At 43.1% G+C, this 20,949-nt stretch overlaps 1 protein-coding gene across 4 annotated transcripts in view; it reads left to right on the top strand.

The window, feature by feature from the left end:
• Positions 1 to 20,949, top strand: part of SHOC2 (SHOC2 leucine rich repeat scaffold protein) — a 401,285-nt gene that overhangs the window by 362,193 nt on the left and 18,143 nt on the right. For all 4 annotated transcript variants that reach the window (XM_069239398.1, XM_069239395.1, XM_069239396.1 and 1 more), the window contains one exon: positions 10,958 to 11,075. In XM_069239398.1, the coding sequence (XP_069095499.1) occupies positions 10,958 to 11,075 (118 nt within the window). The remainder of the gene's footprint in view (positions 1 to 10,957; positions 11,076 to 20,949) is intronic.

Raw genomic sequence — 20,949 nt, 5'->3', positions numbered from 1 at the left:
AGTATGTCATAGAAACCCTCCACAAACTAGGTTTCACAATCAACTACACAAAGTCACACCTTCTGCCGTGTCAAACACAGCAATACTTAGGGGCGACAATCAACACAGCAAAAGGGATTGCCACTCCAAGTCCACAAAGAGTTCAGGCATTTCACAATGTAATACAGGCCATGTATCCAAATCAAAAAATAGTCAAAGTCAAAATGGTGATGAAACTCTTAGGCATGATGTCCTCATGCATAGCCATTGTCCCAAACGCAAGGTTGCACATGCGGCCCTTACAACAGTGCCTAGCATCACAGTGGTCACAGGCACAGGGTCAAATTCTAGATCTGGTGTTGGTAGACCGCCAAACATACACCTCGCTTCAATGGTGGAACAATATAAATTTAAACCAAGGGCGGCCTTTCCAAGACCCAGTGCCACAATATGTAATAACAACAGATGCCTCCATGATAGGGTGGGGAGCACACCTCAATCAATACAGCATCCAAGGACAATGGGACACTCACCAAAAACAGTTTCATATAAATCACTTAGAACTATTGGCAGTATTTCTAGCGCTGAAAGCATTTCAACCCATAATAAGCTACAAACACATTCTTGTCAAAACAGACAACATGACAACTATGTATTACCTAAACAAACAGGGAGGCACACACTCAACACAGTTGTGTCTCCTAGCACAGAAAATATGGCATTGGGCGATTCACAACCACATTCGCCTAATAGCACAATTTATTCCAGGAATTCAGAACCAGCTAGCGGACAATCTTTCTCGGGATCACCAACAGATCCACGAATGGGAGATTCACCCCAAATACTGAATACTTACTTCCAGAGTTGGGGAACACCACAAATAGATCTATTTGCAACAAAGGAAAACGCAAAATGCCAAAACTTCGCATCCAGGTACCCACAAGATCAGTCTCAGGGCAATGCGTTATGGATGAGTTGGTCAGGGATATTTGCTTACGCTTTTCCCCCTCTCCCACTCCTTCCATATCTAGTAAACAAGCTGAGTCAAAACAAACTCAAACTCATACTGATAGCACCAACATGGGCAAGGCAACCTTGGTACACAACACTACTAGACCTCTCAGTAGTGCCTCATGTCAAACTACCAAACATACCAGATCTGTTAACGCAACACAAACAACAGATCAGACACCCAAATCCAGCATCGCTGAATCTAGCAATCTGGCTCCTGAAGTCCTAGAGTTCGGACATTTAGACCTTACACAGTAATGTATGGAGGTCATAAAACAAGATAGGAAACCTACCACTAGACATTGCTATGCAAATAAGTGGAAAAGATTTGTTTATTACTGCCATACTAATCAAATTCAACCCTTACACGCATCTGCCAAAGACATCGTAGGATACTTACTACATTTGCAAAAATCAAAGCTAGCTTTTTCTTCCATTAAAATACATCTTACAGCAATTTCAGCTTACCTGCAAATTACGCACTCAACTTCTCTATTTAGAATACCAGTCATAAAAGCATTTATGGAAGGTCTAAAGAGAATTATACCACCAAGAACACCACCAGTTCATTCATGGAACCTCAACATTGTCTTAACACGACTCATGGGTCCACCTTTTGAGCCCATGCACTCTTGTGAAATGCAATACTTAACATGGAAAGTTGCATTTTTAATTGCCATCACATCTTTAAGAAGAGTAAGTGAGATTCAAGCATTTTCAATACAAGAACCATTTATTCAGATACACAAGCATAAAGTAGTTCTACGAACAAATCCTAAATTTTTACCAAAAGTCATATCACCGTTCCACTTGAATTACCGGTGTTCTTCCCACAGCCAGACTCTGTAGCTGAAAGAGCACTACATACATTAGACATCAAAAGAGCGTTAATGTTCTACATTGACAGGACAAAACTAATTCGCAAAACAAAACAATTGTTTATTGCTTTCCAAAAACCTCATACAGGAAATCCAATTTCTAAGCAAGGCATTGCTAGATGGATAGTTAAGTGCATTCGAACCTGTTATCTTAAAGCAAAAAGAGAACTGCCTATTACACCAAAGGCACACTCAACTAGAAAGAAAGGTGCTACCATGGCCTTTCTAGGAAATATTCCAATGACAGAAATATGTAAGGCAGCTACATGGTCTACGCCTCATACATTTACCAAACACTACTGTGTAAACGTGCTAACAACACAGCAAGCCACAGTAGGCCAAGCAGTACTACGAACATTGTTTCAGACAACTTCAACTCCTACAGGCTGAACCACCGCTTTTGGGGAGATAACTGCTTACTAGTCTATGCACAGCATTTGTATCTGCAGCTACACATGCCACCAAACGGAAAATGTCACTTACCCAGTGTACATCTGTTCGTGGCATTCGTCGCTGCAGATTCACATGCGCCCACCCACCTCCCCGGGAGCCTGTAGCCATTTAGAAGTTGATCTTGAACATCTGTATATTTGTAAATATATATATTACTTTAAACTACATTATGTACATACGTATTCACTCCATTGCATGGGCACTATTAAGGATAAAGTGCAACGTTGACGGAGTACACTTCACATTGCACGGACCTTTAGCCAGCGTCTGGGACCAAACCCTTGCTTTGGGGAGCGCAACCAAAAAATTTAAAATATCCAACCGTAATCTAGTCAAGTAAAATCTATGCTGGATATTACTTATATTTAGCAAATAAAACTGAATTATCTCTATAATTGGACCTGAAAGATAGCTATATACAGTTGTCTTGTGATCTTCGCATTTCTCCCTATCAATATGTCTCTTCCCTAGAAGGACAGCTTTTAATTCCTTTCTGCTATAATGTAGTGCTTTGGCAGGTTCCATGATACTCAGACTGTCATCCACTGACTTAAGAAGATTGTTGATATAAGACAACCATGGAATCTTCTGTCTGCCATCCAAGCACAAGCAATCTGATATTAGCGGTTTAGTAAAATCTGTTCCAGCCTTACTTTGTATGCTATGCCAAAATAAAGCAGGGCTAATCTGAAGTTGTTCCTCAGTAAACTGCAATCCCAATTCCATGTGCACAATGTAAGATGATGATCTAGGGGGGCAGCAAGTAGTCTATTAAGGAATTCGTTTTCCTGAGCCTGTAGGTAGATGCAATCATCCCCTCCCCACAGTGGGCCCCTTAACTAACACTGGGCACAATCAATCAGGGAATTTGTAAAGCGCACTACTCACCTGTGAAGGTCTCAAGGTGATGGGGGGGGTGGGCGTTGGGGGGGCTGCTACTGCTCAAACAGCCAAGGCTTGAGATTTTTGGCATTAGGAATGGCTGATTGATGGTTTAAAAAAAAAAAAAAAAAAGTATTATCCCTAGTTTCGGCTGCCTGCTGTAAGTTAGCCCACGCTCTATCTTGCAACTCCTTCTTCCTTGTTCCTAGAGCTTGTTTATAAATTGCCCTCAAGGCAGAAAGGTCTTCTCTATTTCTAGGGGTGACCTGCAATGTCTTTTTTAGATTCTGCTGAACCCGGATACAATTATGATCAAACAACCCTTTAGGCTTTCCGTTAGTGGCCCTATTAGTCAATTTTAGTTTACGTGCAATATCTAACCGTAACCTACACAAGGCTGATATGACTGTCAATGGAAGGCTATTCCAGTCTGTGCAGACCATAATGTCTATAATATTAGCTTTGCATACTATTGCCATCTAGTGTTGAGTCCGGATGTGTGCAAGTTGTTTTTCTTCGAAGAATCTTCTGGAGTCACAAGGTAAAGTGACCCCTTCTCTCAGTGATACTGCGCATGGGCATCAACTCCATTGTTAGATTGTTTTCTTTCCACCATCAGGTTCAGACAAGTTATTCTTTGCTTTGGTTCAAGACCGTTTTCAGGTTCCCTTCCGTTAACCTCTATACTCGTCAGTACTGTTTTTGTTTGCGTTCTACCTGCGATCATTGAGAGCAGAAAAAAATCATCATCCGTCAATTTGATTCTTTCTACTCGTGGCCTTCGCGCCTTTCTTTCTCATCTCATGGGATTCAATCGACAATGCACTAATAATGGAACAGAATCCATTTTGGTTCCGTCCCAGCTGGCATGCGAAATACCAGCACACCGACTTCCATCAGGTTTGTAACCTGTGTCTGCCTCCCGACAATGATGAGGAGAGCTTTGAGACCTGTCTATCTTTTTGGTCTAAAAAACATTGCAGGATTGTCGGGCACATCTGAAAGAAGTGCAGCTCAAATTCCTGGAGGAGACACCAGACTTCTTCGGTCACCATGATATCGAACAGGATGAAGAACTGCACAAGGCCTCATCAGAGGAAGAAGAGGCTTTTTCCTTACCGGACTCAAAATCAGACTCCGAGAACGAGGTCGGCATGCAGATACAAGATCTTCCTTCAGGGCAGCGTGCAGTGAGTACACATGCCCCTGTCCAGCCCACCAAAAGACAATTCAGTACTGATGGATAATACGGCTTCCGGGCCACCACTGCCGACAGGCCATTGTAGGCACCAGCCATTTGCTAAGGATGCCCCACCCTCAGGCCTTGCACCGAAAGCCAAACAAACCTGCTGCTGCCATACCAAGCCGAACACCTTCCTCCTCGGCTCCCAGCTCCGTGGCTCCGACCACTTCATTGCCGAAACAAAAACCTACATCGACACCAAAACCTTCCACCGGCACCAGGACTGGTCCTGGAGAATGATGGAGAGGATCGATCCCCAGCAAAAGAAAATTCACATTCAGCCCTCTACCTGTAGAATTCTGGCAAAGGCAGTGAGGTTGACACCTACTCCATCAAAGCATCATCTTTCATTGGAGGAGGTCAATGATTTGCCTGCAGCTCCTAAAAAGAGAAATTACATTGCCATCAATCCTATACATCCTGTTTCTCCTCCACCTTCACCACCTCCCCTTCCTTCCTCCCTCACCACCACCACCTCCTTCTTCACACCACTCAATGTGTGAAATATACCTGGAGTTACTCCACAAGGCTCCCCGCAGTCTTGTACAGGGGATCAAGAAGGGGGAAATAACCTAGATCAGCCACATACCGATCCTTGGGATGCTTATGATTGACAAGAGCCTATCCAAGCACCCACCTCCTGGGAGATACCAACCCTGACCTATTCCCAGCTAAACTATCACCCAAGGTGATGCTACATCATTCCAGGAGCTCATAGTTAGGGCAGCTGCAGATGATCAGGTTTCCTTCCACAAAGACCCTATAAAGGATGATTTCCTTTTTGACACACTTTCTTTCACCACTAGGGCATTCCAATCCCTGTTTGTTAAAAGGGATGACCTGTCACACAGATGATGTCTTTAATGATAACCGGATCATGCACCTTTATTTTTACACCAAGGGTGGATAAAAAATGGGAAGCCGCACCTTCAGATCTGCCTTACATTAGGAACTACCTCCTTCCAGACTCCCTAGTAGTATCTGATGCCGGAATGTAGTCTAAACATATTGATGCATCAGGTGAAAGGGTAGCTTTACAGGCAGCCAACCATTGGCGAATTGCCAACACTCCAGTGCTTTCGGCAAGATATAACTGAGCCCTCTGGTGTGAAACGGAGGAGCTCCTCCAACATCTCCCTGAGGAGGACAAGAGAAAAGGTCACCAAATAGTTCAAGAGAGCAAACCGATCTCCAACAACTTGATCAGATGTATTCTTGATGCAGCACACACAGCTGTCAGGAGCATAAACCCAAGTATACTGTCGTGTAGACTTGCCTGGCTGTGCATATCTGGTTTTAAGCAAGAAGTAGAGTAGACCGTTTTAATTGCCTCCTTTTGAACAACATCTCTCCGGTCCCCAGTTGGATCAAACTTTAAAAAGGCACAGAAGTTGCCAAATCCATAGGAACACTTCAAATTCCCACTTCTCGTGGCTCCTTTCGACAACCCACATACAGATAGGGCACCAAAACAACATCATCAGAGGCCTCTACCTTCTGTAAACAACAACATCAAAGCTCCTCTTTAATGGGGATATTACCAATGTTTTGTGTAGGGTAAACCACTCCAAGGGTCGTGGAAAGGGTCCCTCCACTCGCGCCACCCCTTCCACCGCCAAACAGTGATTCTCTGTTTGTTCCGCCCGACAATCTAACACCTGTCATGGGACGAATACAGCATTTTTTCCCCACTTGAAAAATAACAACAGGTCCGTGGGTGTTTGACTTTATCCAACGTGATTATTGTCTGGCGCTCATCAGAACACCTCCAAATATCCCACCTCGCAAACACAAACTTTCCATAAAATATTTAAATTTACTAAATCAAGAAGTGCAGGCTCCCCTTCACAAAGGGGCCATAGAGCTGGTCCCTCCTGATCAGAAAGGCACATGGTATACTCCCTATACTTTTGAATTCCCAAAAAAGACAGATCACTTTGGCCTATTTTAGGCCTTTGGCCATTAAATTGTTACATCCTATCAGAACACATTCGTATGGTAACTCTGCAGCAGGGTGATTTTATGTCTGCACCAGACTTAAAATATGCGTACTTTAAAATCCCAGTCTATCCAGCTCACTGCAAAGATTTCATGTTTGTTCTACAGGGAAACCATTACTAGTTAAAAGTGCTCCCATTCTGGGTAACTACCGGGCCTTGTGTCTTTACCAATGTCTGGCAGTAGTGGCAGCACATCTACTCAGACTATTCATGTCTTCCCATATCTGGACGACTGGCTTATCAAATCCAACATGTATCCACTGTGCCAGCAACACACCCAGACCACACTTCACCTTCTTCATCAGTTAGGTTTCACCATCAACATACAGAAATCACACCTCCAACCTTCGCAGATCCAGCTGTATCCAGGGGCTATCCTCCACACACAGCTAGGGTTAGCCTACTCTAATGCAATCAGGATTCAGAACATCACAACCCTGCTGCAACAGGTTCACCCCAGTCAACGCATAACAATCAGAACAGTTCAACGCATGTTATGCATGGTGGTGTCCTGCATTACAGTAGTACCACATGCAAAACTACATGTGTCAGCTGCAGGAATGTCAGGCGAGTCAATACTCTGTCACGGGGTCAGTTACAAGATCTAGTGTTGGTGGACAGCCGCACTGATCACTCTCTGCAATGGTGGAACACACAAAACTTATCAAAAGGGTGGCCGTTTCTCAACTCTCTTCACCAGATCATTCTCACAGCGGACACGTCCCTCACATGATGGGGATGCTTACCTACAGCACCTCACAATTCAGGGACTCTAAGACTCCAGACACCAACATTCTACAGATCAACTACCTGGAGCTTCAAGCCATTTATCTGACTCTGAAAGCTGCCTTAATTCAGGCAAAGCTTTCTTAGTCTGGACAGACAACACGACAGCTATGTTTTATCTACAGAAACGAGGGGGGAGGGGGATGATGCACACACTCTACAGTTATCATGCCTATCTCAGTCAATTTGTCACTGGGCAGTACAACACCACATTCACCTGTTAGTGGAACACCTACCAGGGACAGAACGATTTTGCCGACCTCAGCAGGATGCAGCAACAAGTCCATGAATTGGAACTCCACCCCTGAGTCTTCCTTCAATATTTTCACAGGTGGGAGCTTCCACACACTGATCTGTTCGCAACCGCAGACAATGCAAAATGCCCAAACTTCGCTTCCAGGCTCCCAACACCCACTATCCAAAGGCAGTGTTTTACTGATGAACTGATCAGGTATATTTGCCTATGGTTTTCTGCCTCTCCCTCTTCTTCTCTCACTCTAGTAGCTCGCACTTGGGCAAGACAACCATGGTTCACCACACTATTTGAGCTCTCTGTAGTGTGACCCGAGAAGCTTCCCCTCCACTCTTCTCACTCAGAACCATGGAGAACTCGGGGATCCAAATCCAAAGGTACTCAGCCTTACGGTTTGGCTCCTGAAGTCCTAAAATTTGGATACTTGTATCTCCTGCAGGAATGCATGACTGTTCTCATTGAGGCACGTAAACCCAAAACTAGAGCATGTTATGCAGCTAAGTGGAAAATATTTGTTTTCTACTGCTGTGACATACATGGTGATCCTTTTAATGCAACTATTCAAAATATTGTCTATCTATTTCATTTGCAGACTTGTGTACTCATCAATACTTCTGTATCTTTCTACAGTAGTTGCCTACCTGCTAAATAGACAGCACTTATCATCGTTCAAGGTGCCAGTTGTTAAAGTATTCATGGAAGACCTGAAAAGAGTAAGTCAACCAGAGTGCACCCTGCATCTGCCCTGCTTGGAAACTCAATATTGTACTTACCAGACTTATGGGGCCACGATTTGAACCATTACATAACTGTCTTCTTCAATTCCCGTCTTGGAAAGTAGCCTTTTTAATAGCAATCACTTCACTAAGACGTGTCATTGAGCTCCAAGCACTAACCTTGAAAGAACCTTTTTTCCAAATACAGAGTGTTATGGGAGTCCTTTGCACTAGCCCAAAATTCCTTCCAAAGGTAGTTTCTGCCTTCCACCTAAACCAGTCAGTTGAATTACTGGTTCTCTTTTTGCAACCCAATTCAGTTGCAGAAAGAGCTCTGCACACACTAGATGTAAAAAGAGCTTAAATGTACTATCTTGACAGAACTAAAAAGCTCTGTAAAACCAAGCTACTCTTTGTGGCTCTTTTGCCCCCTCACACGGGGAAGGCCATATCTAAATCAGGCATTTCAAGGTGGATAATTCAGTGCATTCAGACTTGTTACTCCAAAGCTAAAAGAAGTTTGCCCACACCTAAAGCACAATTGACTCGTAAGCTAGGAGTTCCTTTTGCTTTCCTTGGCAATATACCAATAACTGAGATTTATAAAGCAGCTACATTATCAACTCCACACTCTTTTATTAAACATTACTGTTTGGATGTATGAGCACACCAACAAGCAAATGTAGGAACGGCAGTGCTTTAAACCCTTTTTCAAACAACTGCAACACTCACAGGTTAGCCACTGCTTTCTGGAGGTCTATGCAGAGCATGTTTATCTACAGCCACACATGCCATCAAACGGATTGTTACTTACCCTGTAAGCATCTGTTTGTGGCATGTAGTGCTGGAGCCTTAGGCCTCGAAAAATCATAAAAATGTTACTAGACCTGCTGGTTGAGTAACTCGAATAATCTACTAGACCATAAGTATAATGTACTTGACCCGTACACGTTGTCAATTGTGTGATCCTAGGTAAATATTTTACTTTACAGAGTCCCCTTTTTCTTCATTTTCACATAGGAGTGTACCTCCAAATATGTGAGCTCAGCGTTTCTTCTGTACAAAACAAATCTTTGTTTGATTAAAAGGACTAAACGTTTGCTCCATGTATAAACAGAATCTAGCCCACATATAGGAGAAGGAGGGTCCATTACTTGCCTCTTAGCTTACTAATAGCATTGCTACCGGGGCAGGAGTGTTTCTAGGTTTGTGTTTAAACACTCATTTTTAAAAATACATTGCTAAAGTGGGATGTGGTTGCACACGGTCATTTACAGAGAGACATTTCCATGAAATGACCAAAAACCTTCCCACTAACTTGCAGCTTTACTGATAAAACTATATAATGCATTTACAAATCTGTGAAAATGTGGTTTCAGAAAACATTTATTCTTTACACATCTCCAGGTAAAGTGTTCGGATTTGTTTTCATCCTATTAAAATATTTTTTTATCACTCAGAAGTACAATCAGTGGGCTTTCACAACTGCTGAAATGTATTTGGAAATGTTTGTACAGTTGACTTGGCCATTTAAATGTGTGTTGGGAAAAAAACTGACACAATCCTGGAACTCTGCAGTGAGAAGGAAAATTAATTGTTAGGCAAACTGACTTTTGACCTCGGTCTCTGAGCTCAGAGAAAATGTAACAAGAATAAAATTCAAAGGCCTCCTTCACTTTGACTGAACAGAACACCTGTTCTTTGTCAGCTCGCCAGAAGGGTCGAGTAGGTCCTAAAAAAAATAGCTCAACCTGATAAAATATAGCTCACCATAGCGAAGTAGAGTTTTCGAGGACTTAAACCTACATGTGCCTGCCCTACTCCCCAGACACCTATGGCCATTGCAGCATCCTCTTGTTCTTTCATATGGATGGACATCTCTTTCTGACACTTTACTCACACTCCATTTTCACCCGACTGCGGGAAATCAATCTAACAATGGAGTTGATGCCCATGCGCTGTATTATCAAGAGGAGGGGTCATTTTACCTCATGATTCCAAAAGCTGGGCCCAACACTAGATGGCAGAAGAATGCTGAGCATGTGAATCTACAGCACTGCATGCCACAAACAGATGCTTACAGGGTAAGTAAAAAAAAATCCTCATCTTTAACTGCAGGTCTCCAGTATTATCGTTCATAGATTCACATGCAGTCCACCTTCCACCCCCCCTCCCCACTAACACTTGTCCTAACAAATTTTAACTATGATTGCCTTGGTGGGGAGAGGTAAATACTGCGTTAGTTTGATGGGCTGAGTTTTAGTTCTTTTGTAATATTAATAGGCTACTATTGTGATTATTAAAGCTTATCTGTGTATTTACCATTGCACGGCTCAATAGGTGTACAGTGGGACTCGCAGCTTAACGACTGAAAAGATTCAAGCATGTGAATCAATGAAAGATACCTATACAGGAGTACTCCTGTTACAGTTAAGCAACCTTTCTCTTATGTTTTTTACAGTTATCATATCTGGCTTGTTGGTAAGAGTTATGTTGTTGCGTGGCATCAGAGTGATCCAGAGTTCCAGAAACAACTGTGTAAAAGCTAAAGTTTTTCCAACTTCATTTTACTGAGCACAGGAAAGTCCTGAGGTTATTTCATTATTGAAGCTGTGTTTACTTGTTTAGGATTTTTTCATGCAATGCCAGTCCATTTATGAAATGGAGATTGAACATTTGCCACAGTTGAGCAATGTTCTGCTAGTTTGAGACATACCTCTAGGCTAAGTTTTTATTTTTGTTTGTGTTCTCAATAGAAATTGGTCTTGACTAATAATCAATTAAGCACCCTTCCTAGAGGAATTGGACACCTAACCAATCTGACACATCTTGGGCTTGGAGAGAATTTGCTGTCACATCTGCCTGAGGAAATTGGTAAGCAGACAGTTTTGACATCCTTCAGACAACTTTGTTTAATAGGAAAATAATGGTGTTCTTAAAACATACAAATTTCATGTGCATTTCTATTTAGTATTAATATATAATTTTACATTAAGACTCAATTGGGTAATGTCAAAATGATAGGTAAGTGAGCTTTGAGTGACTTTGACAGCCATTACAAATCTGCTTATGAAGGTCTTATTACAGTGAGACCTGCTATGAGCTCTTTAGCATTCCCATTCTCCATTTTGCTTTTTGTATTTCCTTAGGATGCAATATAGTCTTTTCACTTCCACAGTAGACATCATGAAATCATTGTAAACACTGAGGAATTCCATTAGGGCATTGGCAAGCAGATGTTATGTTTAGTTTTTTTAAAACTTTATTCAACTGTTCTATTTGCACAAATAACAAAGAGCCTCACACGTTACACAAACATCCAACCTACTACAGTCAATGAATAGATGATAAAGATAAAAAGAGAAGTGATGAGGGGAGCAGCAAGGAGGGAAGGGGAACAGTCAAGAAATAAAATAATATAACCCAGGAAGGATCAAACAATCCAGGAAATAATTCGAGAAGACAACGGAGAGTAAATGACATGGGCCTCGCTAAAGGGAGCTGACCAGGTTGAACCTGTAAGTAAGTCAATTTGAAGGGTTGCAGTGTGGTTGTGGTGCTGATATATTGAATCTCATTCTGCTGAGGAATGATCAGTTGTCAGTAAATAATCTTTAAGCGGCTGCCAGATATCTTTGGGTCTGGAGGTTATCAGCTGCAGTGGGGCATACAGTTCAGAGTTTGTTTCACAATATGACATGTCTTGCAACCAGGCAGTGATGGTACTGTGGTACCGATGGTAGGAGTGTGCTACTACCCAATGGGATCCCCACTTGCCGCTTAGACAACAGTAATGCAATGCCGGCAAATCGCCCTAATGCGGTGGGCAACAGTTTGACATATCCCAGTAAGGCCATCAGAGGATCTGAATCTATCGAGTGCTCAAGCATTAGAGATAATGTGACATAGATCCTTTCCCATTATGTTTTGATCTTCTCGTAATTCCATGTCCGATGAGCAAAGTCCACCTGTTCCACTCTACTTTTGGGCAATGGTGAGGCCTAGCAAGGTCAAGTTTAGCTAATGCTTTGGGGGTTGTATAAGCCCTGTGGAGAAATTTGTAGCATAAAATCTTATGCCAATGATTGTTGGATACAAGTTTGGTTTGGGTGCAACAATAGTACCAAGTCTTATCTGGGATGGTGTATCCCAGATCTTGTTCCCAGGTTGCCCTTGATCGTTCAACGCCTGTTGGCCGTATTTGTACCGAAATAGGGTAGAGTTAGGATATGAGGTGTCTGCGGTAGTGATTACTGTTGAAAGTGGTGTGAGTTCTGGAGTTTCCTCTGGGTACGTCATTAAGACGTCCTGGAGTGTGCAGTGTAAACTATGAAATATAAACCTATCTGTGGGGTTAGAGGGATCCCCCTCCGTCATTGAGGAGCTAGACCGAAGTATGCTGTCGACAAAGAAGTCATTAACAACTCGCAAATTGTGTGAGAGTGTCCGTTGCACCAATCGGTCCTGAGTAAGGGGACGCCAGGGGTTATTAATAAGTGTCAGATGTGGGGAGTATAGGATTTGGATGCCCAAGTGGTGTGAGAGTTTGAACCAGGCCTAGCAAGTGGTATATAATGATTGTATTTTGTTAGTATTCCGGGGAAGTCCATGTGGAAGTAAAGAGAAGAGAGGGAGTTTGGGGACTTGAGCCCGCTCAGGTTTAAGATATGGGAATCTGGCGTCAGGGTGGTACCAGTAGTGAGCAAAGTGTGATTGGGACACTGAGTATTATAACTGTAAGTTTGGATACCCGAACCTCTTACGGTTGTACGGAAGTGTGAGTGTACTCCTCTAATGTGCGGACGACGCCCAGATCAGCCGCTGGAGTAATTCTCTCAAAGCTTCAAAAAAAGTGTTTGTCAAGGCAATAGGGCTGTTTTAAAACAGATAGAGCAAGCGAAGAAGGACCACCATTTTAATGCTACATGCCCAGCCATCGTCAGAGGCAATTTAATCTATTGTTCTATTTGGGTTGTGTGTTTTTCAATGGCAGGGCCATAGTTAAGTAGTGTGACCTCTGTCTTATCTCTGTAGAGCTATATACCTAAATAATTGGTACAAAACGTACACCATTGGAGAGGGAAATCCAGGGCGCAGGTTGCCGTAGCATCAGTAAGATGAATGACCTCTGATTTATTCCAGTTGACGGACATTCTAGAAAATGTTCCAAAGAGTATCACCTCAAGCACAATCGGAGGAAGATTGACAGTAGGGTCACGGACAAATAGTAACGCATTATTGGCATGCAAGAATGCCAATAGTGTACCGCTGGGGATGCCAAGGCCACTTTCCAGATGTTTTACTTGTAAATGGTAAACTAAGGGGTCAATAGCAAGGATTAAAAGGATGGGGGGGCAGAGGGCAGCCCTGTTGGGTGCCTCTCGTTAGGGAAGGGGCTTGGATATTGTGATGTTCACTCTTAGATGGGCCAAAGGATTCTTGTAGCGCAACAGAATGAGTTGTCTGAAACCATTTAGGATGTCTATTTTGACTAAGGTGGCTGTGAGAAAAGACAAATCAAGAGAATCAAATGTTTTTTCAGCGTCTGGAAGGACAGCTGCAGCAGGAATAGTGGGGGAGATTAGATTAATAACCGAAAATAAAGTACAGAGCTTAATTGAAATGGAACGGTGTGGAATGAATCATGATTGCATGGGTGAAATAATACGGTCCATCAGTAGGGAGATGCCTGTGGCGATTACCTTGGCCAGGATTTTATTGTTGTGTTTTAGTAGTGACAATGGTCTGTAGGAAGTGCAGTGTTGGGGACGGGGGTAGGCGTTTGTTAGGTTTAAGGACCAGGGTAATAACAGCTTCACGCATTGTAGGGGAAGAGTCCCTTGTTCTAAGGATTCAGCATTAACCTCTAGTAGATGTGGGGCCAGGATTGTTGTGTAGGCTTTGTAAACAATTACCAGTAAAGTCATGTAGCCTGGGGTCTTTAGAGCCACTTACGGCACTGATTCCTTGTGTAATCTCCTCACAGGTGATAGAAGTGCAAGTAAATGTTGCTGCCCTGGTTCAACCCAGACCATTGCTATTTCAGCCAGATATTCAGCCAGGGTTGCCTCATTCCCACTTACGCAGGACATGTAGAGGTGTTTAAAGTACCCCATAAATTTGTGTACAATAGCCACGCCATCAGTGATAGTTGAGCCATCCCATCCTTGTAAATTGGTCATGCATTTAGCATAGTATGGGGGCCTAAGAACGTTAGCTAGAGTGCAACCCGGTCTCTCGCCCTCGCCATATTGTCTCGACCCTGCATATTTACATATATAGTTAGTATCACGTGAGGCTAGGTTTCAAAATTTACATAATAACTCTGTTCTAATAAATAGGGAAGCAGCATAGTTAGTGGACGAAGCAAGCGCATTGATGTCACACAATTTACCCTCCAGTTTGGCCAAACAATGAAATAAATATATATACACATACATACATACAAACACACACATTGCAGTACTCCAGCATGCATAGGCCTTATGCTTGTGTTGGAGTATTTATGACTGTGGGGGCATGACCTGCTTGTCTGTGTGCCAAACGAAGGATTTAACCTGTGACTAATGAACAGACAGACGAGAAAGGAAAGAGAGAGGGATTTTTTCCTCCTTCACCGTTCCGAACTTTCATGAGTAAGAGACATTAAAGTACTGTTTATGGCAGCATCTATGATAATGAGGGTTGCTTGACTTTGATAGCTCATTCTCTTTTTGAAATAAATTGCACGTGATCACTTTAAATTGCACCAGGTTAAATACAAGCACAATATGAAATGTGGTGAAGAAACGCTATTTAAGCAAAACAATGAAAATATGCCACAATGTGATACATGATGATAAGAAGGATGCATTTTGGGAGTTGAAGTATTCAGCCATTGAATCACGTGACAAATATAAATGTAATTCGAAGCATCTGTGATTGTATGCAACTGCTCTCCTGTGAACAAGGCTGTTTGCCGAAACGCGTCAGGAAAAGAAGGAATAATTTGCTGCCAATTTATAATGAAATAAACTCGTGCCAGATTGGAATCGGAAGGCTTCTTAATTTCGTTTTTTCTTTTGGATGAATATAACAGGATGCTCCATCCCTGTGATGAAGCCGCCCTGCAGGGTTGGGGGCCCCGTCAATGGAGCTTGTGTTGGAGTGTATATATATATATATATATGTTCGATGGCATGTGTAGCTGCAGATACACATGCTGTGCACATCCCGCCATCTGGTGTTGGGCTCGGAGTGTTACAGGTTGTTTTTCTTCGAAGAAGTCTTTTCAAGTCACGAGACCGAGGGACTCCTCCCATTTCGGCTCCATTGCGCATGGGCGTCGACTCCATCTTAGATTGTTTTTTTTTCCACCATCGGGTTTGGACGTGTTCCTTTTCGCTCCGTGTTTCGGGTCGGAAAATTAGTTAGAATCTCGGAAAAATCGTCGGTATTGTTTGCGTTCGGTATCGGGTTAGTTACAACAGATCGACACAGACTTTTGAAGAGCTCCGGTGGCCCTTTGGGGTTTTTTCGATCCCCCGTCCAGGCCTGGTCGGCCCGGCCACGTGTCTCTTCAAGGCTGATGGAACGGACCCCATTCCGCTTCTGCCCAAAATGCCATAACAAGTATCCATATACAGATCAGCATCTGGTCTGTAACTTGTGTTTGTCGCCGGAACACAAGGAAGATACTTGTGAAGCCTGTCGAGCGTTTCGGTCCAGGAAGACACTAAGAGACTGAAGAGCAAGGAGACTGCAAATGGCATCGGCGCCGACAGGACAAGAGCGTTTCGAGGAGGAGAAAGAAACATTCTCCATCCAGGAATCTGACTCGGATGAGATTGATCCCGAAGAAACGCCGAAAACCGTGAGTAAGACGTCGAAACACAAAACTCACGAAAAAAACACTAAAGCCCAGGGGACGCCACCGCCAACAGGCCATGGCTTAACCCGAAAAATAGGTGACCGATCATCGGCACCGAAAAAGGGCACGCTGGTGGCGAAGTCATCCGACTCCGGTCGAGATACCGCCACACAGCAATCTAGGGCCCGAGATAGTGGCTCCGAGCAGGTTCGGCACCGAGATAGCGGCACCGAAATGGGTCGGCACCGAGAGACCACGACGCCGAAAGTAAAGAAGGTTTCGTCGGAACCGAAAAAAAGCAGCCGAAAAGGTTTCGATACCGAAACATCCGGCCTCGGAACCGAGAACAAGTTCCTACACTGAGGAACAAGGACTGTCCACACAAATGAAGACACATAGATTTGGACAGGAATTGGAAACAATAGAGCCAGACTATACACAAAGAAGGCTCCATATCCAAAAAGAAACAGGGAAGATCAGTACTCTCCCTCCGATTAAAATGAAACGCAAACTTGCCTTTCAAGAAAGACAAGCAGCCACAGGCAAAGGTGGCTAAACAAGTAACCCCGCCACCATCTCCACAGTGCTCTCCGCAACCATCACCGGTAGCCACTCCACCAATGATGCAATCCCCAACTCATACAGGAATGAGTCAAGATGACCCTGACGCATGGGACCTTTATGACGCACCAGTGTCAGATAATAGTCCTGAATGTTATACAGCTAGACCGTCGCCACCAGAGGATAGTACAGCCTACGCACAGGTGGTGTCGAGAGCAGCGGCATTTCATAATGTCAGCCTGCATGCTGAGCCCATTGAAGACGACTTTCTTTTTAACACACTGTCGTCCACACACAGCCAGTATCAAAGTCTTCCTATGCTACCCGGAATGCTAAAACACTCCAAACAAGTGTTTGAAGAGCCTGTAAAAGGAAGGGCCATTACTCCAAGAGTGGAGACAAAATATAAACCGCCACCAACAGACCCCGTGTACATCACACAACAGCTAACACCGGACTCAGTTGTAGTAGGGGCAGCGCGCAAAAGAGCAAACTCACATACTTCAGGAGATGCACCACCTCCAGATAAAGAAAGTCGAAAATTCGACGCAGCAGGCAAAAGGGTGGCGGCACAGGCAGCAAACCAGTGGCGTATTGCCAATTCACAGGCTTTGTTGGCCAGATACGATAGGGCCCATTGGGACGAAATGCAACACTTTATAGAAGATTTGCCCAAGGAGTTCCAAAAAAGAGCGCAGCAGGTAGTAGAAGAAGGACAGAGTATCTCCAACAATCAGATACGGTCAGCAATGGATGCTGCAGACACAGCTGCTAGAACTGTCAACACAGCAGTAACAATAAGGAGACATGCATGGCTTCGTACATCAGGATTTAAACCAGAAATACAGCAAGCTGTGCTGAATATGCCATTCAACGGACAGCAGTTGTTTGGGCCGGAGGTGGACACTGCGATCGAAAAACTTAAGAAAGACACTGACACGGCCAAAGCCATGGGCGCACTCTACTCCCCACAGAGCAGAGGCACATTTCGAAAAACACAGTTTAGAGGGGGATTTCGAGGACAAAGCACAGAACCCACAACCTTACAAACAAGACCCACTTACCAGAGCCAGTATCAGCGGGGAAGTTTTCGGGGACAATATAAAGGGGGACAATTCCAAAAGAATAGAGGAAAGTTCCAAAGTCCCAAAACTCCTCAAAACAAACAGTGACTTCCAAGTCACACATCCCCAACACATAACATCTGTGGGGGGGAGACTAACCAAGTTTTACAAACATTGGGAGGAAATGACAACAGACACTTGGGTCCTAGCAATTATCCAGCATGGTTATTGCATAGAATTTCTCAAATTCCCTCCAAACGTCCCACCGAAAACACACAATATGTCAAAACAACATATAGATCTTCTAGGACTAGAAGTTCAGGCATTACTACAAAAAGAAGCAATAGAATTAGTACCAAGCCAACAGAAAGGGACAGGAGTTTACTCTCTGTACTTTCTCATACCCAAAAAAGACAAAAGTCTGAGACCTATACTAGATCTCAGAACATTAAATACATACATCAAATCAGATCACTTTCACATGGTGACATTACAGGACGTAATCCCACTGCTCCAAAAACAAGACTACATGACAACACTAGACCTAAAGGATGCATATTTCCATATACCGATACATCCTTCACACAGAAAGTACCTAAGGTTTGTATTCCAAAGGGGTACATTACCAGTTCAAGGTGTTGCCATTTGGAATAACAACTGCGCCAAGAGTTTTTACAAAATGCCTAGCAGTAGTAGCTGCACATATCAGAAGGCAGCAAATACATGTGTTCCCGTACCTAGACGATTGGTTAATCAAAACCAACATGCTAAAACGGTGTTCACAACACACGAGGTACGTCATAGAAATCCTCCACAATCTAGGTTTCTCAATCAACTACACAGTCACACCTTCTGCTGTGTCAAACACAGCAATACTTAGGGACAACAATCAACACAACAAAAGGGATTGCCACTCCAAGCCCACAAAGGGTTCAAGCATTTCACAATGTAATAAAAACCATGTATCCAAAACAAAAGATACAAGTCAAAATGGTGATGAAACTACTAGGCATGATGTCCTCATGCATAGCCATTGTCCTGAACGCAAGGTTGCACATGCGGCCCTTACAACAGTGCCTAGCATCACAATGGTCATAAGCACAGGGTCAACTTCTAGATCTGGTGTTAATAGACCGCCAAACATACACCTCGCTTCAATGGTGGAACAGTATAAATTTAAACCAAGGGCGGCCTTTCCAAGACCCAGTACCACAATATGTAATAACAACAGATGCCTCCATGATAGGGTGGGGAGCACACCTCAATCAACACAGCATCCAAGGACAATGGGGACACTCAGCAAAAACAGTTTCACATAAATCACTTAGAACTATTGGCAGTATTTCTAGCGCTAAAAGCATTTCAACCCATAATAAGCCACAAACACATTCTTGTCAAAACAGACAACATGACAACAATGTATTACCTAAACAAACAGGGAGGGACACACTCAACACAGTTGTGTCTCCTGGCACAAAAAATATGGCATTGGGCGATTCACAACCACATTCGCCTAATAGCACAATTTATTCCAGGAATTCAGAACCAGTTAGCAGACAATCTCTCGCGGGATCACCAACAGATCCACGAATGGGAGATTCACCCCCAAATACTAAACAAATACTTCCAGAATTGGGGAACACCACAAATAGATCTATTTGCAACAAAGGAAAACGCAAAATGTCAAAACTTCGCATCCAGGTACCCACAAGATCAGTCTCAGGGCAATGCGTTATGGATGAGCTGGTCAGGGATATTTGCTTACGCTTTTCCCCCTCTCCCACTCCTTCCATATCTGATAAACAAATTGAGTCAAAACAAACTCAAACTCATACTGATAGCGCCAACATGGGCAAGACAACCTTGGTACACAACACTACTAGACCTCTCTGTAGTGCCTCATGTCAAACTACCAAACAGACCAGATCTGTTAACACAACACAACACAAACAACAGATCAGACATCCAAATCCAGCATCACTGAATCTAGCAATTTGGCTCCTGAAGTCCTAGAATTCGGACACTTAGACCTTACACAGGAATGTAAGGAGGTCATAAAACAAGCTAGAAAACCTACCACTACACATTGCTATGCAAATAAGTGGAAAAGATTTGTTTATTACTGCCATAATAATCAAATTCAACCCTTACACGCATCTGCCAAAGACATCGTAAGTTACTTACTACATTTGCAAAAGTCAAAGCTAGCTTTCTCTTCCATAAAGATACATCTTACCGCAATTTCAGCTTACCTGCAAATTACGCACTCAACCTCACTATTTAGGATACCAGTCATAAAAGCGTTTATGGAAGGACTAAAGAGAATTATACCACCAAGAACACCACCAGTTCCTTCATGGAACCTCAACATTGTCTTAACACCACTCATGGGTCCACCTTTTGAGCCCATGCATTCTTGTGAAATGCAATACTTAACATGGAAAGTTGCATTTTTAATTGCCATCACATCTCTAAGAAGAGTGAGTGAAATTCAAGCATTTACCATACAAGAACCATTTATTCAAATACACAAGCATAAAGTAGTTCTACGGACAAATCCAAAATTTTTACCAAAAGTTATATCACCGTTCCACTTGAATCAAACAGTAGAATTACCAGTGTTCTTCCCACAGCCAGACTCTGTAGCTGAAAGAGTACTACATACATTAGACATCAAAAGATCGTTAATGTACTACATTGACAGAACAAAACTAATTCGAAAAACAAAACAATTATTTGTTGCTTTCCAAAAACCTCATACAGGTAATCCAATTTCTAAACAAGGCATTGCTAAGGATAAGGATAAGGATAGTTAAGTGTATTCAAACCTGCTATCTTAAAGCAAAGAGAGAACTGCCTATTACACCAAAGGCACACTCAACCAGAAAGAAAGGTGCTACCATGGCCTTTCTAGGAAACATTCCAATGACCGAAATATGTAAGGCAGCTACATGGTCTACGCCTCATACATTTACTAAACACTACTGTGTAGATGTGTTAACGGCACAACAAGCCACAGTAGGTCAAGCAGTACTACGAACATTGTTTCAAACAACTTCAACTCCTACAGGCTGAACCACTGCTTTTGGGGAGATAACTGCTTACTAGTCTATGCACAGCATGTGTATCTGCAGCTACACATGCCATCGAACGGAAAATTTCCCTTACCCAGTGTACATCTGTTCGTGGCATTAGTCGCAGCAGATTCACATGCGCCCACCCGCCTCCCCGGAAGCCTGTAGCCGTTAAGAAGTTGATCTTGAACATTTCTAAA

Source organism: Pleurodeles waltl, chromosome 6 (genome assembly GCF_031143425.1).
Source record: "Pleurodeles waltl isolate 20211129_DDA chromosome 6, aPleWal1.hap1.20221129, whole genome shotgun sequence".
NCBI lineage: Eukaryota > Metazoa > Chordata > Amphibia > Caudata > Salamandridae > Pleurodeles > Pleurodeles waltl.
Note: the sequence above shows the minus strand (reverse complement) of the source record. Positions and strands in the feature narration are given on the sequence as shown.